Genomic DNA, 23,362 nt, shown 5'->3' on the forward strand with positions numbered 1-23,362 from the left:
ATAAATTGTAAGAATTCAATGAGGTTTCAAAAAGAGAGAGAGAAATCCCTTCCTTTGAATGGTAAATGCTATGATTTTAATCTGTAATCGTAACTCTTTGAACGTGATCTTTTTCTTCTTTGTGGCTTCTTTTTTAATGCTCCCTCAGGTTAAACGCAGTTATATTCTTTTCTAGTTTACAAATAACTTGAAGCTGAAATACAACAGTGAGTCCCCTTCTACATCTGAATTGTGATTGTTTGATTTTGTTTTGCAAGGACTTCCGAGGAATCCTCTTCTCAATCTATCCTTTACCTGCCCCTTTTAACTGTTTACATTGAACCCCCTAATTTTTGCCTGGAGGTACTTCTTTTTGATTTTGGGTTCCTCTCTTTTGAAAGACAATATAGAATCCCGGGGATTCTGCCAAATCTAAGAAGTCATTGCAGAAGTCAAGAGGACAAGAAGCTGGGGCAGAAAGAAATGCCCTCTGCACAAATCCAGTTGCTCTGAGTCGTCTTTGACAACTTCCGGGACCAGACTTAAGGTGGCATTCGAACTGTTTTCATTACTATGTCTATATAGTTTTACATGACTGTAATATTTACATATGTATACGTATGGCAAGTGGACAGAGAAAGCAATGACGTGAGGCTCCTTGAGAATAGGTGGTGATAAGGAAATAAAACAGGTGTTTGGAGAGGGGTTCTGTAAGAGAAGGGAGAACTGAGAGTTAATACCCATCATTCAGACAGGCAGTTCTCTACAGGTAGCTGACTGGAAATGTGAACTCGTGCACCCTCTTTGGGGACAGGCTGTGTTGCTTTCTATTTCTTTGCTTGCAGCCAGGTGCACATTTATTTGAAACGGAATGAATTTTCTGCTCAATGGCCGGTCAGGTTAACGCTTCAAGACTAGTGGATATTTCTTTTTAATGTCTTCAATGCTATTTTTTCCTTTTTTTTTTTTTTTCTTTCTTTCTTTTTGAGATTGAGGAGGAAGAGCTCGGTTTAAATTCTGGTTGGGTAAGTGGGGGATTCTCAGAAATGAGAAAGGGGGAAGGAAACGGACTTAAAAGCCAGAGAGCAAAGCACCAGCCCTCGGCCCCCACATCCTGCGCACCCCCTACCTCCGCCCCGTGACCTCCCGAGGAGACCCCAGGCGGCTGCATCAATATTTGATCAGCTTTTCACCAGCGCGTTGCCAGCACTCGTCGGCGGGGCTTGCCAGGCATCGCCCGCGCTACGCTGAAGCCCGCGCCGGCGCCCGAAGGGGCTTCGGAAGGACCGGCTCTGCGCTCGCCCTCTCCGCAGGACGGCTCGGCTTCGCGGCCGGGGCGCGGCGCCCACCATGCGGGGCTGCACGCGGCTCGCGCTGCTCTGCGCGCTGCCCTGGCTCCTGCGGGCGGCCGCGCCGGGGCGCACGGCACAACCCCTAGCGCAGCGCCGCGACCCCCGCGACCCCGCCAGGGGCGCCGACTTCGATCGCATCTACAGCGGGGTGGTAAGCCTCAGCACCGAGAACATCTACTCCTTCAACTACACCAGCCAGCCCGGCCAGGTAAGGCACTCGCTCCCCTCGCTCGACTCCCAAGAACTTGCCAGATGTCAGATCCTGTTGCTGCTCTAGGTCCCCTGGGAATCGACCGCGGGAGACCTCAGGGGCAGGGGACCCTCGTTCCCTTTCTCCTTCAAGGCAATCACTGCCTTGCTCGAGCTGCTGCATCCTCTGCCACCGGCCTCAGGGACAACTCCGCCTCCTCTCGCGCCTCCCCTGGCCTGGTCGCTGGCGTTTCTGGGCTTTGCAAAGGAGCTGGTTTCCCCGCACTGTCTGCGGGTCCTGGCCCCCTGCTGGCCTTTCTCTAGGAAGGTCACGATTTCTAGGGCTGCGGAGGGAAAGGACCGCACCTCTGTTCCTAATCCCCTGCGAGGAAGGAAGCTCATCCCATTTGGATGAGTCTGCCAGACCCTTCTATTTCATAGAGCATGGGGAGGGAGAGCTGCTCAGAATCTAAAATGGGAACGTGTGAGAATGGACGCAAGCTGCAGAACCTATGTGCATGCGAGTCACTTCCTGCGTTTCTGTACCCTTGTCACACGTATGTGCTTCAGAGAAGCTAGAGGACCCGGCCAAAGATATCGGGACTGCAGCCATCAGCCGATCTATCCAGGTTTTGATTTCATGTCAGAAGGGATAGTTGTCTTAAAGTTCTAGACCCATTTATGATGAAAAATTGAGGTTAGATAAGGGGAGGAAATGACTGTTCTAGCAACTATTCCTTTGACACATATACTGATTGTATAAGGTAAGAAAACGCATAGTTAGCTTTTCCCTTCTAATACGGTGTCCTCTGAGGCACAGAGAAAACTCCTCCGTGTACTTGCCTCTAGACCTTCTTCCCAAATAAATGTATGTAAATGTATATGTATACATATGAATGAATGTATATGCATCCCTTTCTATGCCAGTATTCCCTACTCCCTCAGGAAATTCCAGAACCAGATGATTAGGATACCAAGATATGCTTCTCTCTGTGACTCTTACTTAGGAGCAGAACTCAGAAACCTGGGCGCTTGGGTAGTACTGAGCCAGAGCGACCAATGTGCCCATCACCACTCCCAGACATTTACCGAGTGTGTGTACTGAGCAAGTGCCCCATCTCCAGTGTGGCACCAAATCCTAAGCTTGGTCCTCACCCAGTCCTGTCCCCTGCTGACCTTCAGCGCACGTCCTGAAGTGAGCAGAGTGGCTGTGTGCGGAGTCATTCCATTGAGGATAAGTGGGAGGGGCAGTTTTTACTCCCCAGGTTCCTTGTAACCCACCTCTTCCAGTCCAGTGTGCAGAATTGGACCAGCTGCCATTGTACATGAGGTGTGTTCCCAGCCTTCTGACTGGCTCAGAACAAATGAAACCTCATGGTCTCTGGGTGTCTGTCACTTTTTCCCTAAACCACTGGTAAGGAAACTCAAATGATGTGTGCAAACTAAAACCTGGCATCAGGCTTCAGTGTTTCTTGCACTTCTACTCGGAGATAGAGTGACCACTTTTTAACTTTTGCTTGAGCCTTTCCGCTGGTAGTATTGGGTGAGCTCCTCTTCCACAGCACAGGTTGCACTGTTTGCAGTTGGGGTCACCTGATTGACCTTCCTAGAAAACCAGGAGATACTGAGGACGGGGCAGAGTCCTGTTCATCTCTGTACCTTAGTACCTAGCACAGTGCTAGGCACATAACAAGTTTACTGATGTTTTTGAAAAAAATGAATAAATAGGGGAAGAAAGATTTAAGGAATCTTTAAGCTAAAACTAAATAAAATATATACTTTTTAGTAGGTTAAACGTGAGATCATTTCATATAAAAACAAATTTTTAAAATTGTTCTGAGATTATACCCTTTCCATTTTGCCTGTATGTATGTATAAATGTTCTTTATTTTATGAAACAGTGGTGATAATTCATTTTTTAAATATCTTTGCATAATACAGGAGAAAGCTACCAGCCCCTAAAATTTTACTAGTCTGAGAAATACAGTTGGGAACCATGGGACTGGCAGATAACTCGAGTTTTTTAATTATTTTAATGCCAGTATGCAATAATATGAACCAGATGTCCTCAAATCTTACAGCTTTCGGAGACCTCTCTTTAATACGCAAGTAAGACAGTGGAACCCTCAGTCCACTTATTCTGGAATATTGTCCTCCTCTCCCTCCAGCCCTGTATTCCTGTCCTTTCTCCAGAGACAGCATTTTCTGAGCTAGCCATCCAAACCATTACTCTGTTTCTCTTGATGGCCTCCTCTCTTCTTGGTCTCTTTTGCTTGTGTTGGATACCAGCACTCCTTCCAATACCATGAACACAATGCTGTTGGATACAGCAGAATTTTACTGAAGGTGTGCAATACCATAAGGGAATTGCAGAACAGCACAGGACAGTAACAGATTTAATCAGAAGCCTAAGCAACACTGTCCTAACAGTTTCCAGCTATTCCCCCACCAGGAGGAATTTCAAAATGGCAGCACATCTTCTTGGCCACCCCTCACCCCATATACTAGCCTCTCAGTCTCTAAATTTTTGTTACTCTCTCACATCAAGCAGTTTTGCCTCCATTACCAACCCCAAACTCACTAAAGGGCTCTGCTAAATAAAGATCTATGACCCCAAGAGCAGAAGCTTGGCGATGACCTTTTTCCTTCAACCTGAACAAAGTCTTGGCCCGGGCTCCCTCCCCTGAACGGGTCATTTCTCATCTACCTTTCTTCAGTGCAACAAAGAATTTGGCTTAGAAAAAAAAAGGCTAATTTTTTTTAGTCTTAATCATTTTTTTCTTTCCTCTTCAAGCCATTAATATGTTTGCCGTTATTTTTCCTTCAGCTGGGAGGAGAAAGGCTATACTAAGTTTAGTTTCAGGGAAGAGAGGAAACTGCTGTGGGAGAATTTGCTCCTAATCTTTCCTGTCAGCCACTGCGTTACCCAAGCGTGTCATGCTAATTAACCAAGCTCGGCACCAGGAAAAGTCTCACATGCCTTCTAGGCAGAGAATAATGTAAATATGAAGTTGCCATTAAAAAAAATATATCACTGAAAGAATGGAGTGACTGGTTTAAAGAAGGATAATGAAAATAATGGTGGAAGGTGCAGGTTAGGCAAGATCGTGGTTCATTTCAGTACCCTGAAGGGGTAGTGTCTGGAGACTCCTTTTAAGGGGTGCAGGGTTCATTATATCAAACAGGATGTTCCATAACTGCAGGGCTAGGGCCAAACTAGAAGGAAATCACCTTGTTGAGAAAGTCACCAGGGATATGTTTGACTGGGACAGAGGGCACAAAAGCAGGTTTATTGGGAAATGAGAATAAACTTGTAGAGACAGGTGGTGACAATAATCAGATGTTTCATATGAGCTAGATGGTGATAAGCCCTTAAATAAAAATCTAACCATCCCCCAACAAGATGTCTTCTCTGAGGCTTGCAGTAACAGAACTCATTGTTCGCCACAGATTTTTGCATTTGAAATGTTTACCTGGAAATATTTCTTTTATTTTGCTTAGTAAACTGAGGCATTTATTTTAATGACATATACTTTTCTATGCCCAAGGAACAAGCTTTGGCCTTATGAATGTCAACCAGTAGTTGTATATCTAGAACCAGTTATAACAGCATCTCAGATCTAGATTCAAAAAGCCTATCCAGTTCTCATGAACAATGAAATATATGTCAGGTCATTCCAGCGGTAACTTCTAGCCTCATGCATTACTACTTACGTAGAAGAATTAAAAACTTAGATGTGACAGCCTCAGTTCTCCCAGTCTGGTAGGTGCTCTCCCTGTATTCTTTATAAACTAAGGCAGAGAAGCCTCCTCTACTGTCCTCCCACATCTTCTTACTGAACTGGACTGTGTTTGTGATGAGAGAATCATCTCATTAGCGCATTATCTGGGTGATTGGTTACAATCTCCGTCAGTTTGGGCTGTTAAGAGTACCATACACTGGGTGCCTTAGAAAACAATCATTTACTTCTCACAGTTCTGGAGGCTGGAAAGTCCGAGATCAAAGTGTCAGCAGATTTGTGTCTGGTGAGAGCTGGCTTCCGGGCTTGTAAACAACACTTACCACTGTGTGTTCACATGGCCCGGAGGAGAGCTGAGAGAGAAGTAAGCTCTCTCCTGCCTCTCCTTATAGGGGCACCAATCTCATCATGAGGGCTCCAACCTCATGATCTAATTACCTTCCAAAGTCCCTACCTCCAAATACTATCACCCTGGGGATTGGGCTTCAGCATAAGAATCTGGGGGGTGGGGGGACCACAAAGATTCAGTCTGTAGCAGTCACCTCTCACATTTTCCCCTGCAGCTCTGAACATGTCATAAGGGTGTTTAGGGGATGACATTCCTCCAGTTATGAGTCTGATTTTATGGGGAACCCATATTCTGTCTGCCTTGACCTGATCATCATATGCTAAATTGTATAATGAATTCTGTAAGCGTTTGCTGTCCAATGTGGTAGCCACTATCTACAAGTGACTGTCAAGCAACTGAAATGTGACTAGTCACAGAATGAGATGTACTGTGTAGAACACACACCAGATTTTGAAGACAGTATGAAATAAATAACATAAAATGTGTCATTAGTGTTTTTAGTGATTATATGATTAAATGCTAATATTTTGGATATATTAGGTTAAATAAAATGTATTAATACAAGTAACTTCGCCTGTTTCTTTTTACTTTCTTAATGTAGCTACTGGAAAATTTTAAAACACATACGTGGCTCATATTATATTTTTTTGGACAGCACTGCTTCAAGTACTGCAAGACTTTAGAAAAGTCATAATGTCCCACAGATATCTTTGTTGGAGGAAACAAGGCATGAAAAGGTCACGACAGATAAGCAGAACTTGGGTAGGCAGAGAGAAAGGGGAAAGACCTTTCAGATACGGAAAAATATACCCTATTTCTTTTTTGGCAAGACTACATCAGAGGTGGTGGTGTGTATATTCCTACCAGGAAGCACATAATGTCTGGTTGTTTCTTTTTTGTGGTGATAGACATCACTGATCATGACTGCCTAGTTTCATGAATTCATTAGGAACAGTAAAATAATATTTAACTGTGTCCTTTATTTTTTTCATTTATAAACTGGAATACGTCTATAATGAGAAACCTCTCGTCATCAGCTATTTGGTTGCCTTAAGCTACTGTTTGTAACAAACATGGAATAAAATCTTCATTTTTCACCTTTATTTACCAATTTTCAAAATAATGAGTTGGTCTCCTAGCATCCTATAATAGTGATCAATGAGATTTTATTTAGTGTTGTCAGGAGCTCATGAGTTTAAACATATTTGATATATTTCAATCCATGGTAGTTACTATCCTTATTCAAGTTCCAAGTGTTCATGTCTGGCCAGTGAAAGCCAACCTGCTTTGATAAAATCTAAGTGCTCTCTGCCATCTTCTGGGCTTTCTGGCATGAAAAGTTATTCCAAGCTCAACAGGCTCAGTGCCTGTCTCTGAACTGGAATCAGCCATTTCTCCAGGAAGGTCAGGTTCATTTTAAGTGAGCAGTAGTTTTTAGAGACCATAGTTTGAGAACTAGAGGCCATTACTGCTAGCTGACTTATAATTTTTTTCTAAGCCTTTTCAGTGGACAGAACTAAGGAATACATAATGGGAGTTCATACCAGTACTTCTAATTTAGATTCAGAAATGCAGGTGTTTTATTTAACCTCAATTGATTTTACATCTATATTTCATTTCCTTTCTCCTGTGCCAGAAATCTTAGTTCTCAACTAAGTTACTCATTTGCTTTTCACCCACAATATACACAGAACTGTTTTAGATAACAGTACCAACATCACCACCAACAGTAAGATTACTGGCAACACTTTAAGCTTTATTTTCACAGTTCCTTTTACCTTAGGGTATGTTTCATTATGAACGTTGAGTCAAATTACTGTATTTTTAAGTAATGTAGCATAGTTTCTTTCAGTGCAGCTATGTTATCAGCTTATTAGGGTCATTTGTTTCATTTTACTTTTGAATTTTAGGGATACTTCTTAATTTTGTTTGAAAATTAAGAAAATTCTACAAAACATGGTGTATTCAAAGATTTGGGGGTTTGTCATTTTTAAAAATTTTTGTTAATTTTAAATTTTGATATATTAGGCTAAAGTGTCCATTTTTTTAATATTATAATAATGCTTCTATTTAATCTACAGACCTTATTCAAATTTCATCAATTTCCCAATATTGCCTTTTAGAACAGTAACAAAAAAGTATTTTTTTTTTTCCTTTTTGATCCAGGATCCAATTCAAGAATACACACTGCATTTGGTTGTCATGAATCTTTAATCTCTTTGATCAGAAACAGTTCTTCATTCTTTCTTTGTCTTTCAGGACCTCAACACTTTTGAAGAGTACAGCCAGTTACTTTATAGATTGCCCCTCAATTTGGATTTGTCTGATATTTCCTCAGGATTAGATTCAGGGTATGCTTTTGGCAGAATACCACAGGAGTGATGTATCCTTAGTGCATCATAGCAGAGGCACCTGATGGTAGATTTTCCTATTACTAGTGAGGGTAACATTGATTGTTTGGTTAAGAGTCTCTCCCAGGTTTTTCCACACTGTAAAGTTACTATTTTCCTTTTGTGATTGAAAAGTAGTTTGTGGAGCAATACCTTGAGATTCTGTAAATATCCTATGCCTCATCAAAGCTTCATCCATGAGTTCTAGCATTTATTGATTATTCTTGCCTGAATCAGATATTACTACGATGGTTTCCAGCTTGTGATTTTCCTTAATTTCTTATTCCTTCTATATTTACCGGTTGACATTCTACTGTAAGAAAAAGCTTTTCTTCTTCCCTATGTATTTATTTATTCTTTATTTATATCTGTGTGGGCTCAGATTCTTTTTCCTGTTTAAAAATTTTTTAATTGAAGTATAGTTGATGTACAATATTAGGACTCCTAGATTGTTCTTTGATCCAAATACTCATTGCTTTAATTTACATTAAAGTTTTGTTATAAATAACCTATAACCTATAATTCTAAGGATTATGTGATTTTTTTTCCTCTTCAGATTAGTCATACTCTACTATTATGGGCATATTAAGAATCTCTTTGGGGGGAAGGGAAATAGCTCAGTGATGGAGCATATACTTAGCATGTATGAGGTCCTGGGTTCAATCCCCAGCACCTCCATTAAAAAAAAAAATCTCTTTCACTCTAACCTAGGAAGCAGATTTCTCCTCTTTCCTTCTTTCCTGTGATGTTGTGATTTATAATAAGAAATATACATTTGGTCTTTCACCCCATTTCTATCACAGCATTCCTAAAACACTTGGAATTTCCTGAGTTAAGAGTGATAAAGGCATCTTGTTATTCAAACATTGAGTGTATGTTAATGATGTGACTTTGGGAAAGCCTCTAAGGGGTATGGTTCTAGTTGCCAGGGGAACCAAGCAGGTGATTGGAAGGTTGGAACTTTCAGACCCACCACCTTAACCTTTGGAAAGGGGTGGAGGGGAGAGGGGCTGAAAGTTGAATCACTTGTCAATGGCCAATGATTTACTCAATTATGCTTAAGTAATGAAGCCTCCATAAAAACCCAGCAGGACAAGGTTCAGAGAGCTTCTGGGTTGGTGAGCACGTGGAGACTGAGGGAGAGTGGTGTCTCCAAGAGCATGGAAGCTCTGTGTCCTCTACCCCTCCCAATACATACCTTGCTTCATGCATCTCTAATATCTGGCTGTTCCTCAGTCGTATCCATTGTAACAAATGGGTTATCTAGTTAAGTAAAATGTTTCTCTGAGTTCTCTAAGCTGCTCTAACAAATTAATCCAACCAAAGGAGTGGGTTGTTGGAGACTGATCTATAGTTGGTCAATCAGAAGCACAGGTGACAACCTGTACTTCCAACTGGCATCTGAAGGTGAGGGAGGGCAATCTTGTAGAACCCTTAACCTTTGGGATCAGATGCTATTGAGGTAGATAGTGTCAGAATTGGGCTGACCTGTAGAACATTCAGCTAGTGTCTGAGAATTGCTTGGTGGTGTGGGGGAATAAAACTTCACATTGTAATTGGGGGTGCAGAATTATACCTCCTATCACTAGCAAAATATTTCAATGACTTTTAAGGAATCAGAAGGGAAAATGACATCATTGATTATCTTCTAAGCATCTATGGGGACCTATTATCTAGATCATCTGGGTCTCCCGAGCAGATCTGCCTTTAGACCACTTAATAAGTACAGTAATTCTCAGTTTTGAATTTGCAGTTAAAAGGATAGTCATATAATTCTTTTTTTATTCATGAGAAATTGAAAGCCAGAATAGTAAAACAAGTTATATGAGTGATAGCTGAGGCTAGAATCCCTGAGTATCTTATTTCAGGTCCATAATTTTATCCATAGTAAATCCTGGACTATAGAGTTCTTGGGATTTTTTTTAAATGTAGGTTTTCATCACTGGTTTCTGAAATATGATAAACTTTGCATGAATATGATAAACTCTCTGGGTGGTGAGATTATGAAGTATTTTAATGTTCTTTTCTGTATTTTCTAAATATTTCACAATAAAAGTTAAAAAAAAAAGGAAAATTTTACTTTTACCCAAGGCAAGGATAATAAACAACCAAGGGGCCGAGCAGGACTGGGGAAGAGCACTGGGTGTGGCACAAGGAGATGTTTGTTTTTATCCTTTTAACTATCTGCGTACCTCCAGCAACTTCTCTTCCCTCCCTCTGTTTTATTTTCCCCACTGAGAAGAGAAGATTGCATTTTTGATCCTTTTTCAAGCACTAAGATTCAGTGAGTGCTCTGACTTTTTTCTACCATGTATGAAACTGTAATTTTTTTCTTAACTATAGATAAGAAGTTTTTTCTTGCCAAAAAGATCATTTCTCTTTGTCATATAAAAATAAGTAAGTGAAAACTTTAAATTACTGTTTCCAAAAAACTACTCTTTTTTTTTTTTTTTTTTTTTTTTGGTATTTTTTTTGAGAAGTTTCCCATAAGGCTCTTCACTGCCTGGAAGTGGTTTTGTTTTGTTTTGTTTTGTTTTGTTTTTTTCCTCCAACTTTGCTACATGTGCTGAACTTGGATTCCAATTCCTTTTTGTTTCTTGCTGAATGTGCTATGTCAATAGGCTTACTGTAGTATTGGATTTGGTATTTCAGTTGTTTCGTGTAGATTTTACTGCTGTGATGGTTCCTTCTGGGGGGTATTTTAGGTTCTTATACAATATGTTGCGATCTTCAGCCATTCTGCCTTTCCTGAGCTGGTGTTACCTGAAGTATCTCCTAAGTCATTTCTCACTGTTGACTTGAATCTAAAAAACCAAGGGACTTGGAGATACTAGTGATACTGTGAAACCTCTTTGCTGCTAGAAGTGTCAGCACTTCTTTCTTTTTTGCAAATAGAAGTAACCACACCTTGTTGATAATTACACGTTGCCATGAAGCACCCCAGAGTATGTTAGCCAGCTCTTCCCACATTGTTTAATGCTGGAGATAACTCAAGTTCCGTGTCAACACACCAAGATGGAGCGTTAATGATTTAAAGGCACATCTAATGAGCTATTTGAACTGGGGCCTCACCATCCTTCCTGCTTATTTGCTAAGAAAAGTATCAAATATATCATGGGCCACCAGACAATACAGTCATAGTGTTTTCTATTTTGCTAAAAAAAAAAAAGATAAACGTTGATTTTTTTTTCTTTTCTTGATTATTTAAAAAATGGAAAACTCTGAGGGGGCAAGTATAGCTCAGTTGTAGAGTGCATGCTTAGTTTGCATGAGGTCCTGAGGGGTTCAATCCCCAGTACTTCAGTTAAAAAAGTAAAATAAATATTAACAAGTAAGCCTAATTACCCCCCCAACCAAAAAAACAAAAACAAAAAGGAAACTTGGAAACTTTGAGGTTTTTCCAGTACATTAATTGGCCATGCAAACCAAAACAAAACCTAAGGACCATGTTATACTTAAAACCTAAAGTCAGCAGTAAGAACAACACTGTATTTCATTAAGTCCTCAGTCTAGGATCCTTCAGTTTTTCTATAGAATAATAAGTTTCTAAGAGTGTATGTAAGTTGATTTACATATTAGCAGGTAGTGCTCCATTCCTGGAGAAGGAAGACCAAAGCTGAGTGTTACATAGCAAATGTAAATGATACATTAAATGTTATTAGTAATAAAATTAATTAAAATTAAATTGCTCTAGTAATTAATTACTTCAAATTCTTATTACCCTATCTCCTCAGTTTATTTGAAGTGACAGTAATAGCCAAAGACATTGATTTTACTATTGGGAAGAAGTTTTACGCAGATGTTAATTTTGTTACCAGATTGAACAAGGGAGTTTTCAATGGGTTAAACAAGAAGAATGAAGCTGGTTTGAAGGTGTCTGATACTGAAAAATGTGTCCAGAGGAAGCTGAATTATAAGCCTTCTTTCCTGATAAGAAAGATATAGGAATCTTCTTTGTCACAGCTCTCAAGAACTGGGAAATCTCTCTGTTTAGACCACTGAAAAGCTTTTTAGGGGCTAGTTCTCAACCCATGACTTTAAGGAACTTTATTTTGGACCCAGCCTTCTACAGTTGATCCCAAGAATGGCCAGAGGGTGTCAATATGGAATTATGAAAGTATTGGCTAATTAAAAGTGAATATCACCTATGTTTTGGTTAGACGCAAGTGTTTGAATAAAATACTTCATTTCTGAAAGCGGTGGCAAAATTAAAGTTTCTCTAACATCATCAAGTAACATGTTGTTCTAAGTAAAAGCATCCTCTGGCCACTTAGGGTACTTACAGTTGACACTATGGGCCTTTAAGTGTACAGATAAAAGTTCTCTTCTCCCTCTGCCTAATCTGGAATGCAAAAGATTTTTGACTTTGTTAGCTTCCTCACTGCTCCCCCACATGTATATATTTTTAACTAGGCTTTATTTTTCACAGCAGTTATAGGTTTACAGAAAAATTAAGCAGAAAGTTCAGAGTGTTCCCATATATCCTCTCCCCACTGTCACACAGTTTCCCCTATTATTAATATTTTGCATTAGGATGCTACATGAACTGATATTGATGTTATACTGGCCTAAATTATTACTAAAGTCCACAGTTTACATTAGGTCCACTCCTGATGTTGTACAGTTCTGTGGGTTTGAGAAATGCATAGTGTCATGAATCCATCATTATGGTGGATTGTACAGAATAATTTCACTCCCATAAAAATCCCCTGTGCTCCACCCTTTCATCCCTCCTTCCTTTCCCTCAAACTCTAGCAACCAATGATTTTTTTAAACTGCCTTCATAGTTATGCCTCTTCCAGAACATCATACAGTTGAAACCATACAGCATGTGGCCTTTTCAGACTTGCTTCTTTCACTTAGAAATACGCTTTTGAGTTTCCTCCATGTCTTTTCATGGCTTGATCGCTTATTTCCTTTTAATGCTAAGGAATAATATTCTATTGTTTAAATGTGCCGTAGTTTGTTTATCCATTCATCTATGAAAGACATCATGGTTGCTTCCAATTTTTGGTGGTTATGAATAAAGCTACAGGAAACATTTGGGTGCAGATTTTTGTGTGGACATAAGTTTTCAACTCATTTGGGTAAACACCAAAGAACTTAATTCCTAGATCATATGGTAAGAGTATGTTTAGTTTTTAAGAAACTGTCAAACTTGTCTTCCAAAGTGGTGTACCATTTTGTACTCCCACCAGCAATGAATGAGAGTTCCCATTGTTCCACATCCTCACCTGCATCTGGTGTTGCCAGGGCTTTAGATTTTAGCCATTTTATAGATGTATAGTGATACCTCATTGTTTTAATTTGCAATTTCTAATGGCATATGCTACTGAGTATCTTTTCATATGCTTATTTGCCATCAGTATATCTTCTTTGGTGTCTTTTCAGATCTTTCGCCCACTTTTAAATTGTTTTGTTTCTTTACTATTGAATTTTAACTATTCTTTGTAGATTTTGGGTACCAGTCCTTTATCAGATACAAGTTTTGCAAATAGTTTCTCCTTGTCTGTGGGCTTGCCTTTTCATTCTCTTAATAGAGAATTCACAGAGCAGACGCTTAATTTTTTTTTAATTTGAGGAATTAAAATTAAATGATCAATTTTCCCCCCGTGGATCATATCTTTGGTGTTGCATCTAAAAAGTTGTCATAAAATCTAAAATCACTTAGATTTTCTCCTATGTTATCTTCTGGAAGTGTTACAGTTTTGAATTTTAAATTTAAGTTTATAATCCATTTGGGATTAATTTCTGTGAAAGGTATAAGGTCTCTGTCTAGAGTTTTTGTTTGTTGGTGTTTTGTTTTTGCATATGATGTCCAACTGTTCCTGCATCATTTGTTGAAAAGATCACCCTATATTTTTAGTATTACAGTACTGTGCATGTGTATATACATTTATAGCCCGCCTTGGACCAAAGAGTTTGAAGCATCTCCTTACTTGGGGCTCATTGTTCTTACCACTGTTCCCAACCTTCTCCTCTGTTACCACCACCCCTGATCTCTACTGTTCTCTTGTTGCTCCTTTTTTCTGTGTATCTTGTGTCTCTCTGCATCTTCCATCCTTTTAGTCTTTCAAATGTTCTGTGAACACTGTGGGCTCATCAAAGGTCTTCCTCTTCTCTGGTCATTTGAGGCTTTGCTATTGGCAAAGATATTCCTTCTTCTGCATCTCAGGACATATGTTTGGTTCCTTCCTTCCTGATTCAGAGCCATGATGAATACTCTCAGTCACTGGAGATCTGGTCTCCCAATTTTTAAGGTTTTGCTATAGACTATTAATAATACCAATGGTGTAGGATGAAGAACATACATTATTTGGCCAGTCAGTATTTATTTCTGTTGGCTTCATGTGCCATTATTTCCTTTATTCAGATCAACAAGATTTTCTTTGTCAAGTCTGCTTAGCTAGAGAAGTGTGTAACTGGTTTTGCATTTGAGACTTTTTTTCTGTTTCTTTTTAATCACTAAAAGAAACATAAAATATCCCTCAAAACCATAAGAAAGGGATAATTGTATTTTAAACTTAAGAGCTAAAAGGACCTCTTAAATCACCCAATCTCTTCTCACTTAACAGAGAAAACTGAGTTGGTAAAATTAATTGCTTGTCCAAGTCCTGTAACTAGTTTGAAACAAAGCCAGGAACAAAGATCAGGTTCGTGAGGACATTTCCTCAGGATATTCCTACTAAACCACTTTCCCTCCCACAAGAGAATATCTGTCATGCTTTTCAACGGCAATAAAAATAATTTTTAAACACCATAGTTATACTGTCACAGTCAGGTCATTTGATCATACAATTTAAGGGCTTCATGTCTGACTCTCTTACAATACTGAAAATTGAAAAGATGATTCTCACTTTTGTTTTTCCCCATGAGTTGTCCACGCATCCATTTGCCTGTGTAAGTCAGGCAAGCAATGCTGACACTAAGTAAAACTGCAAGTGTGACAGGTTTTCTTCATTGTTTCCCAGAGCCACAGCCACCCACCAACCATGATCTTACCCTGACACCCTGTGGACCAGTCTTCATCTTTTCTGGGCTTTACTGTCATTGATGCTGGGTTCCTTCTTTGTGCCAGACACAGGGCAGCTTGGAGACCTAAGCAGTTAACCTGTTACTCTAGGGCAGTTGATTAATCCTGAGAACTGGTATTTCTGGATCCCCACCGAATAGCCATGAAGATAAGCCATAGCAAACAGGAATAACTGACTACTTCTGTCCATCCAGACCCAACTGCCCTTGTGTGGACAAAGTGACTCACAACTATTTTAATTTATCTAACTGAGAGTGTACGTTATGCTCCTCCCCAAATTAACATGTAAATGCTCATGGTTCTATTTTATCCTCTCCAAGAAAAGGGATCCTATATTTGTCCCCGCTCTCTCCCCACTTCATCTTCACTGAAAGGGGGTAATTATAGGTTTTTGGGAGAAAGACAATGTTCATCTGGGTAATAAAGGGATAAAAAGTGGAGGCTAAGGAGAGAGGCAAACAGGGTGAAGTCTGAGTGTGCAGACGTGGATTGGAGAGATCTGCGGACAGTAAGGCTCAAATTAGTTGTCGGGTATGAGTGAAGTAGAGAAGGAAGGAGGATGTGGGGTCAGGCAAGGTTACTGACTGCAAGCAACAGAAATCAACTGGCTACCATAAACAGAAAAAGAATTTACTAGGAGGCTATTGGGTAGCACCCAAACCTGAGTGACCAAGCTCATGCTCTGGGGACTCAGAGAGACTACACTGCAGGAAACCATAGTCACGCAGCAGGAATGGTTTGGTCAGGATGCTCATCCAGGTACCACCACCTCCTCTGTCATTGGATGTGGTCACCCTTCGATGCTGCCATGGTCCCTACTGTTGTCATCATTGCCAGTGAATGTTAAACTCTCCCTTCATCTTTGTATCATTTAATCACCATTGAAAGTACCAAGTGGGAGCATCCAGCTATCTGAGTGTGGGCCTCATATCTGCCCCTATGGCGTCCAAAGGCAGCCTCGCCTCCCGCAAAACTCATCCAGGGAGGTGGAGGGGAGGAAGTTCCTCTAAAGGATGCAGGTCATTTGGATGCTGGGTAGCCCCCAAATCAACCCTACCAAAAGTCTTCACGGGGTGTTCCCAAGCTCGGGCATTGTGGGAAGGCAGCTCTACGGACCCAAACATAAGTAATCAGAACCAAGATATGACAAGGAATATGAAAGAAATCTGGGCTGCTGCAGGCTTCTTTGCCGGTTTAAAGAAGAACATCTCATCTGAGTGTCAGAGAAGAATTCAAATCGTATATATCATCCCTGCCACAGCGTTTACTCCATGATTAGGAATAGTTTTGTCTCTTAAATGTGGCCTTCCCTGAGGCCTCTGCTGCTTGTCTCAGGACATTTTCTTTGAAGATTTTGAAGAGGAAGAAGTTTGCAGCTGATAGGTTTTGTCTTGTTTAGAAAGCAGTTTCCTTTAGGTAATATTTATATCCTGACAAAGCTTATTTAAAATTGTAAGTGGCGCCAGTCCGGCAATAAACACCACTACAGAAATAAGCAGCTGATAAGCATCAGCTCCTAACTCTGACAATCATAACAGTTTTGTGGTGCGTTTCCATCTTTAGAGCATGAATTAATTAGGGCTCAGAATAACGCTGGAAGAAACGAGCCTGCAGAGCAATCACTCAGCAAGTGGATAAAATCCTGGGAGTAGATCCTTGCATTCTGCCTTGAACCATAAAATAATTCTTTCTTCCTGTTCGACCCCCTCACAGGATAAGGAGTATAAGCAGGAAATAGAGAGGAAAAGACAGAAAAGAGGAAAAGGAGTCACACACAGAGATGCGCAGACTCGGGGACCTGAGAGTTGGTGAACTAGCAGAGGCCCCGGCTCTTTCCCAGGAGCCAAGCCCGGAGAAGCCTCATGCCAGAGGGAGGGCAGCGGGAGGGAGGAACCAGTGCAAAGTGTGTGAGAAGCCCTCGAGAGACAGAAGATGGTCGGCTCCTGGCGTGAGAGGCCCTGGGTAAGGAGTGGGTTGGGGGACAGCTTTCTCCTGGTGCTGTTCTGCCCTCCTCATGTTGGCCCACATGGACTGCCGCCTGGCCTGCCTCCTCATCCTTGTGAGGGAGGAAACTGGCAGCACCAGCCCAGGGCTGGCTGGGCTCACGGGATAATGTCTGTGGAGGCTGGAGTGGAGAAGAATAACCACTGTGCCCTTGACCACCTGACTCTGAGTGATCCCTGCTTCCCCACTGCCCTCTTCGCAGGGCAGAGGACAGCAGATAATGATGGGAGCAGGAACAGTGGGGACAGAGAAGTAGAAGTCAAATTACCAGCAGGGGGTAGAGGGGTGGGCAGACTGGATCCCTGAGGGCAGGTAAAAGGGGCTCTCCAGCCTCCCAGTTCCTGCTTCTACTCTGAACTCTCCTCACATTTAGCTCCTGCCCTTTGGGGTTCTCAGTACTACCTCAGGTAGCTGATACCCCACAGAATCAGAACTCACAGGAGAAAATAACAATAGATCTGCAGAAAGAAGTCACGTGAGAAACGTCAGCCTTTACCAAATGTAGCAGAATTAATGAGCAGAAAGAATAAGATCTCAAAATAAGCAAGTATCTTCGAAGAGATACTGATAGGGGAACACCATTAAGATGAAACAGGTTATAGTTATAAAGATGAAGCAACTGGAGCTCCCAGATTTAAAAAAAAAAATCATCCTGCCCACATAAAGACCTCAGCAGTGGGTTGGACATTAGAATGAATAACAGATTAGAGAACTGAAGGGTCCAGAACACAAACAGATGAGGAAATCGGGAGGGCAGACCCAATTATGATGTCAGCAGGGGCCCCACAAGAAGAAAACAAATGGAGAGAAAAGAAAATCTGTAGAAAGAATGCTGAAGAATTAAGAACAGCCACTTCCCTGATGTCCTGGGGTGTTTTTCAGGACTTGTCGGAAGCTACAACCTTAGCTGGGCTACCTCACTCATATAAAAACAGTAATGATGTGTAGTGTGTGTCCTAAGAGTCAAAAGCATGCTTGACTCCAAATAAGTCACAGATAAAATCCTCAAAGGGGACAAAAGAAACACATGGAACAGTTAGCAAATATTTAAAAAAACATGAAGATATGATGTAATTGAGTGCTAAATTGGGTAGTACGGGCCATAAGTTTTATGCAATTAAACGGCGAGATTAGGGTCTGTTAGGGTCTTCACTCGACTTGACACCAGTTCTTGTGAAAAAAAAAACATCTAGGCCAGCATTTCCCAAAGTGTGTTCTTGTGAACCCTTGTTCTGTAGGACAGTCTTGGCATTGGATGTGAAAGGGTTTCCAAGTGTAGTAGAATTTGGTCGTGTTTTAGACTGCCCGACATTGAGCCCTATTCCTGTAGTTCTGGGGGGAATTCCTCATTCATGAGTCTGCACTGGAGGCAGAACTCCTTCCACTATAGAAGTGGAACAGCAGGCATCTGCTTTCTCGCCACCCCCCCCCAACTCCCACCAAGCTCAGGCTTGGGCACGCAGCTCCCATGCTGCCAATCAGATCTGCCTTCCCCAAACTTTGCCTTGGGAGACAGTGATGCAGGGAAGCAGCTGCTCAGCAGCAACAGAGGCAGCGCTGGTGTCCAGGAATGGCCATGGCATTGGGGTGGTAGCACTTAAAACCTTCCAGAGGCTTTCTATTGTCCTAAAAGTAAATCCCCCATCTCCCTGACATGACTTTAAGACACTTCAGTACTGTCATGGCCCTTCACGCACATCATGGTTCAGCCAAACTGATTTTCCCTTAATTCTTCAAACTTGCTTCTTGCCTTTCTCTCCCTCTGTCTCTCTCTCTCTCTCCCCGCCCCCCTCTCCCCTACTCTCTCTACCCCCCTCTTCCCTCCTCCCCTCTCCTTCCTTCTGTCTGCTACACTGCTCCCTTTGTTTGGGCATTTCTCTTGCTCTGTCCTGCATTTTCTGGTTAATTCCTACTCATCCTTTGGGAAAATATTCCCCCTGAAAGTCTCCGTCATGCCCTTCCACAGGAACCCGAATGTTAATGCACTCGTCCATTGAACTGGTATTCTATGTGCATACCTGGGATCTCAGTGAGGGCAGAGGCTATGTCCACACTGCTTAGTAATGTCTCCTGGGCCCAGAACAATGCCTGGCACAGGAGGGAAAGTCAAATGTTTACTGAATGAACAAAGTTCATTCTAAAGTAGCTGGCAGAATCCAGACTGTGTAGGGTTCTATATTCCTGGCCTGCCAACTATTATGCCTCTCTTCAGTGACCACCCATGCTTTTATTGGAATTGAAATGTTTAAAATAAAATTTAAATCATAAACCAAAAGAGGAAAGCCTCTTTGAATTTATTTTTGTCCAGATTATTGTTGGCATAATGAAATTGGTGAGATGGGGTCTGTAAAGGAAAGTGCCCTGAATACAAAATGCTAAGAATCTAAAAGTATAGGGAATAAATAGCTCCCAAGGGATAAACTGCTCTTTTCAATGAGATGAATGAGCTGGTCCAGGAAAGCCAGAGGCCAAGTGTGAAAGAAAATTAATATCCTACGTCAGGTGGACCACATAACCTTCTCCACTGCCAGGGGCAGTTGTGCTTATAAGTGTGTCTCCACACATGGAAAACAGTCAGTAACCGATTGATTGGTGAGTGTGTGGGACTGGAAAAGCACTGCCCCAGCCCGGAGCCTGGGTGGGACGGCTCTGCCTTCTGGTCTGCCTGGTGCCCAGTAGGTCACAAAACAATGGTCACCCATAGTCTAGGGAGGTGGGTAGCCTGGGTGTTACTGTTCCCATTCTACAGGTGAGGAAACTGAGACCCAGAGAATTTAAGTGATTTGTTCAAGGTCACCCAGATAATAGAGGTTAGTGCCAGAAATAAAACCCATATCTTTCTTCACTAAAGCATAAGTTTATAGAAGATGGCTTTTCAAAGCTGAATCAGGCAAGGGAGGTTTTAAACAGTCACATCAATAACTACAGGAATTATTTTAATGCTTTTCTTTAAAAAAAAAAAAAGTATAACCTGTGATTAAAGCAGCTCAGTTCCCTGCAGTAGTTATAAAAATTGTGGGATGAAATGTTTCATTTACTAGGACTTTCTAGCCTTTAGTAAAAAAAAAAAAAAAAAAAAAAAAAAGATTCAGAACTGCAAGGCCACTTTGCTCTGGGGCAGCTGTTTTGATGCAACAGTCACACAGTGGACTCTCCCAGCAGGCCTGCCATCATTCAGCACAAAGGCGCTCGGCAGGTGGGCACAAGTCAGCAGTAAGCTGCTGGTCAGGGAGAAGTACTGAGTCTTGGAGAATGACTTCATTACTTAAAAATCCTACAAGTCTAATGCTATGGGTTGACTTCTGTCCCCCCATAATATATGTTGAAGTCCTAACCCCTGGGACCTGTGAATGGGACCTTGTTTGGAAATAGGGTGTTTGCAGATGAAATCAAGTTAAGATGAGGTCATTAAGGTGGGCCCTAATCCAGTGTGACTGAAGTCTTCAGGAGAGGGAAATCTGGACACAGGCAGGCACAGAGAGGAGAACGGAACGTGGATCAGACACACAGAGAGAGAACGCCATGGGGACAGAGGCAAAGGGCACAGTGATGCAGCTACAAGCCAAGGAACATCAAGGATTGATGGTCACCACCAGAAGCTAGGAAGGGCAGGGAAGGATTCCACCCAGGGTCTCAGAGGGAGCATAGCCTGACTGATCTTGATTCCAGACTTCTAGCCTCCAGAACTGTGAGAGAACACATTTCTGTTATTTTAAGCCACCCAGTTTGTGGTACTTTGCTATGGCAGCCCTAGGAAAGCCACACACCCAATAACATGGAATCTCGGGGGCACATTTCTGTCCAGTGCAGCACTAGCTCCATCTTCATGTTTCTTTTCCAGGGAGAACAGTGGAGAAATGAGCCCTGTTAATTAGATCAAAGACAGTGCAAAGTTCTGCAGCTGGCTGGGGGTGGGGGGTGGGAGAGACACGCACACTGTAATCAATGAAGTCAGCATAAGCAGGTCAAGCATTAGTAAAGATGGACTATGGCAAAATGAGCCAGGAAAGCCATGAGAGTATGTTTTGAGGACTGAGTGCCATATTTCTAAATAACAAAGAACCTGTATAAAGTGAGAGTTGTTGCTCAGAAGTGGGCAAACACAAACACCAGCACATCGTGACTTATTTATGATGGTGAGGATGATGACGATGGTGATGGTGATGAAATTTTCAGACATATAAACAAGGACAGAAAACGAAACGAACACCTATGTACCCACAAGTCAGCTTAGGAAACAAACAAACAAACAAAATTTAAATTCCTGCCTTACCCCCACTCATCCTCTTCTTTCATCCCCCAAAGTAACCATTTTGGGGAGGCGGTTTTTCATAGGTCTCCTGATTTCTGCATATCTTACAGAAAGATACTGACTGAAAATTTTCTATTCTGTTCTTTCAAGGACATTTGTATAGAGAACAGGCTCGGAAGATAGAGACAGTGTCCCTCTCTGAAGCAAAAGTCAGGCAGGTTTACTGCCCGTTATAAAAGATGCAGTTTCCCTAAGCTCACAGCTCCTCTCCTGTAGTTCAACCCACTGCACGTATGTAGGCATCCAACTGGGCCCATTTACATCCCCTTCATGGCACTCAGGGGCAAGAGGAACCGATGCAAATGTGAGTGTGGGTGCTCTTGATGCATGCTGTGACAAGACCAATAAAGTCTTGCCTCTAACCCAGGGGTCTGGGTCTTCTATCAGTTATCGATGGAACTGGAAAGTGGGGTAAAGTCTCAGATCCTTCAAAGCTTTTGAAAACAACTACCTTAATTTCGATGTTTATTACTTCCATGTATGTATATTTTACTAAAGATAGATAGATAGATAGATAGATAGATAGATAGATAGATAATCATTTTACTTCTTTACAGACTTTATGTAAATGGGATCATGCAGTGTATCCTTCAGCAACCTGGTCTTTCTTTTTTGGGGGGGGGGGTAGATAATTAGTCTTTCTCTTAATTTATCTTCTTCAGGGTTATCCATGCTGATCCATATTCTAGTTCATTCATTTCATTCTTGTTCATGACTCCTTGTGCGTATGTAAGAGTTTTTCTGGTGTGTAAACTTAGGAGTGGAGATGCTGGAATGTATTGTGAACTCCTCTTCAGCTTTAATAGATATTGCCAACTTGCTCTCTGAAATGGTTGTACCAAGTAATGTTTTCGTAAGCAGTATGCTAGAGTCCCTAGTTCTCAGCATCCTTGCCAATGCGGTGTTGTCACACTTTGGAGGCTTTACCTTTCTGGTGAGTGTGAAGTGTTAACATCTTTTCGCTTGTTCTTTGGTCATTCTTCTCTTCAGTTGCCGTTTATATCCTTTACTTGATTTTCTATTGTGGTGTTGTGTTTTTCTACGAGTTTTAAGGATTCTTTCTATATTAAAGATACTGATATTTTGTCTGTTAGATATGTACAAATAACATCTCCTGTTCTGTGGCTTGTCTCTCCCTTTGCTCATGTTGTTTACATAGCTTCTTGATTTCACAGTAGAATAGCAGGAGAAGCCTATATCCCCAGTGGTGTTCAGTGGAGTCGGGAATTCAAATAGTGATAATAACATGATCTGACCAAGCACTGTGCGGAGACTGGGATGTAAGAAGCTTGGGGTGTAGTCATGGTTCTTCAATAGCTGAGCATCCTTGAGGAAGTCACGTCACCTCTATGTCTCGGCTCCTCTTCTATAAATGGAACCTTTGGACTAGATGATCTCCGAGTCCCTTTCCAGATGTACGGTCCTCTAATACTGTGAGTCAGGGTCATGTGCACCAGGCAGGCAACAGCAGGACCTACGTGAACAAGCCCAGCTTCACTATAACTTGGGAAGTAACTGACCAGCCTATGTGGTTTTTCCCGTCCTCTGGGTGCCCACAGCACCTGCTCACATTGCTACTATATCATCACATTATGCTTTTGGGGATAACATCATCTGTTATCCAGATCATGAGCTCCTGAAGGACAGGGTTGCCTTTAAGATACCCTTAGTGCCTCCCCAAACTCCTGACTCAGTGAATGTTTGATGAATGATGGAGGGAGAATGGGAGGGTAAGAAGAAAGAATGGAAAGAGGGAAGGAAGGGAAGAAGGAAAGAAGGAAGGAAGGAAGGAGGGAAGAAAGGAAGGAAGGAAGGAGGGAAGAAAGGAAGGAAGGAAGAGAGAGGGAGAGAGGAAGAAGGGAAGGAGGGAGGAAAAAGGGAAGGACAGAAGGACCAAAGAACCTAAACACCTCCAAGATGTACACCCAGTGAACATAACACAGTTACTGAAACAGTTACCAAGTTATATTTGTGTTTGTAACAAATTTGTTTTACAATGTTTGTTGGATGAAGG

General features: G+C 41.6%; 1 protein-coding gene across 5 annotated transcripts in view; it reads left to right on the plus strand.

Annotated features, from left to right (window-relative positions):
* The first annotated feature begins 663 nt into the window (after positions 1–663).
* Positions 664–23,362, plus strand: part of SIDT1 (SID1 transmembrane family member 1) — an 88,087-nt gene continuing 65,388 nt past the window's right edge. The window contains exon 1 of one of the 5 annotated variants that reach the window (XM_074363694.1): positions 664–1,539. In XM_074363694.1, coding sequence (XP_074219795.1) covers positions 1,330–1,539 — 210 coding nt within the window. In that variant the 5' untranslated portion in view covers positions 664–1,329. The remainder of the gene's footprint in view (positions 1,540–23,362) is intronic. The other 4 variants (XM_074363690.1, XM_074363686.1, XM_074363683.1 and 1 more) reach the window with 4 other exon arrangements.

The sequence above is a fragment of the Camelus bactrianus genome, chromosome 1 (genome assembly GCF_048773025.1).
Source record: "Camelus bactrianus isolate YW-2024 breed Bactrian camel chromosome 1, ASM4877302v1, whole genome shotgun sequence".
NCBI classification, from domain to species: domain Eukaryota; kingdom Metazoa; phylum Chordata; class Mammalia; order Artiodactyla; family Camelidae; genus Camelus; species Camelus bactrianus.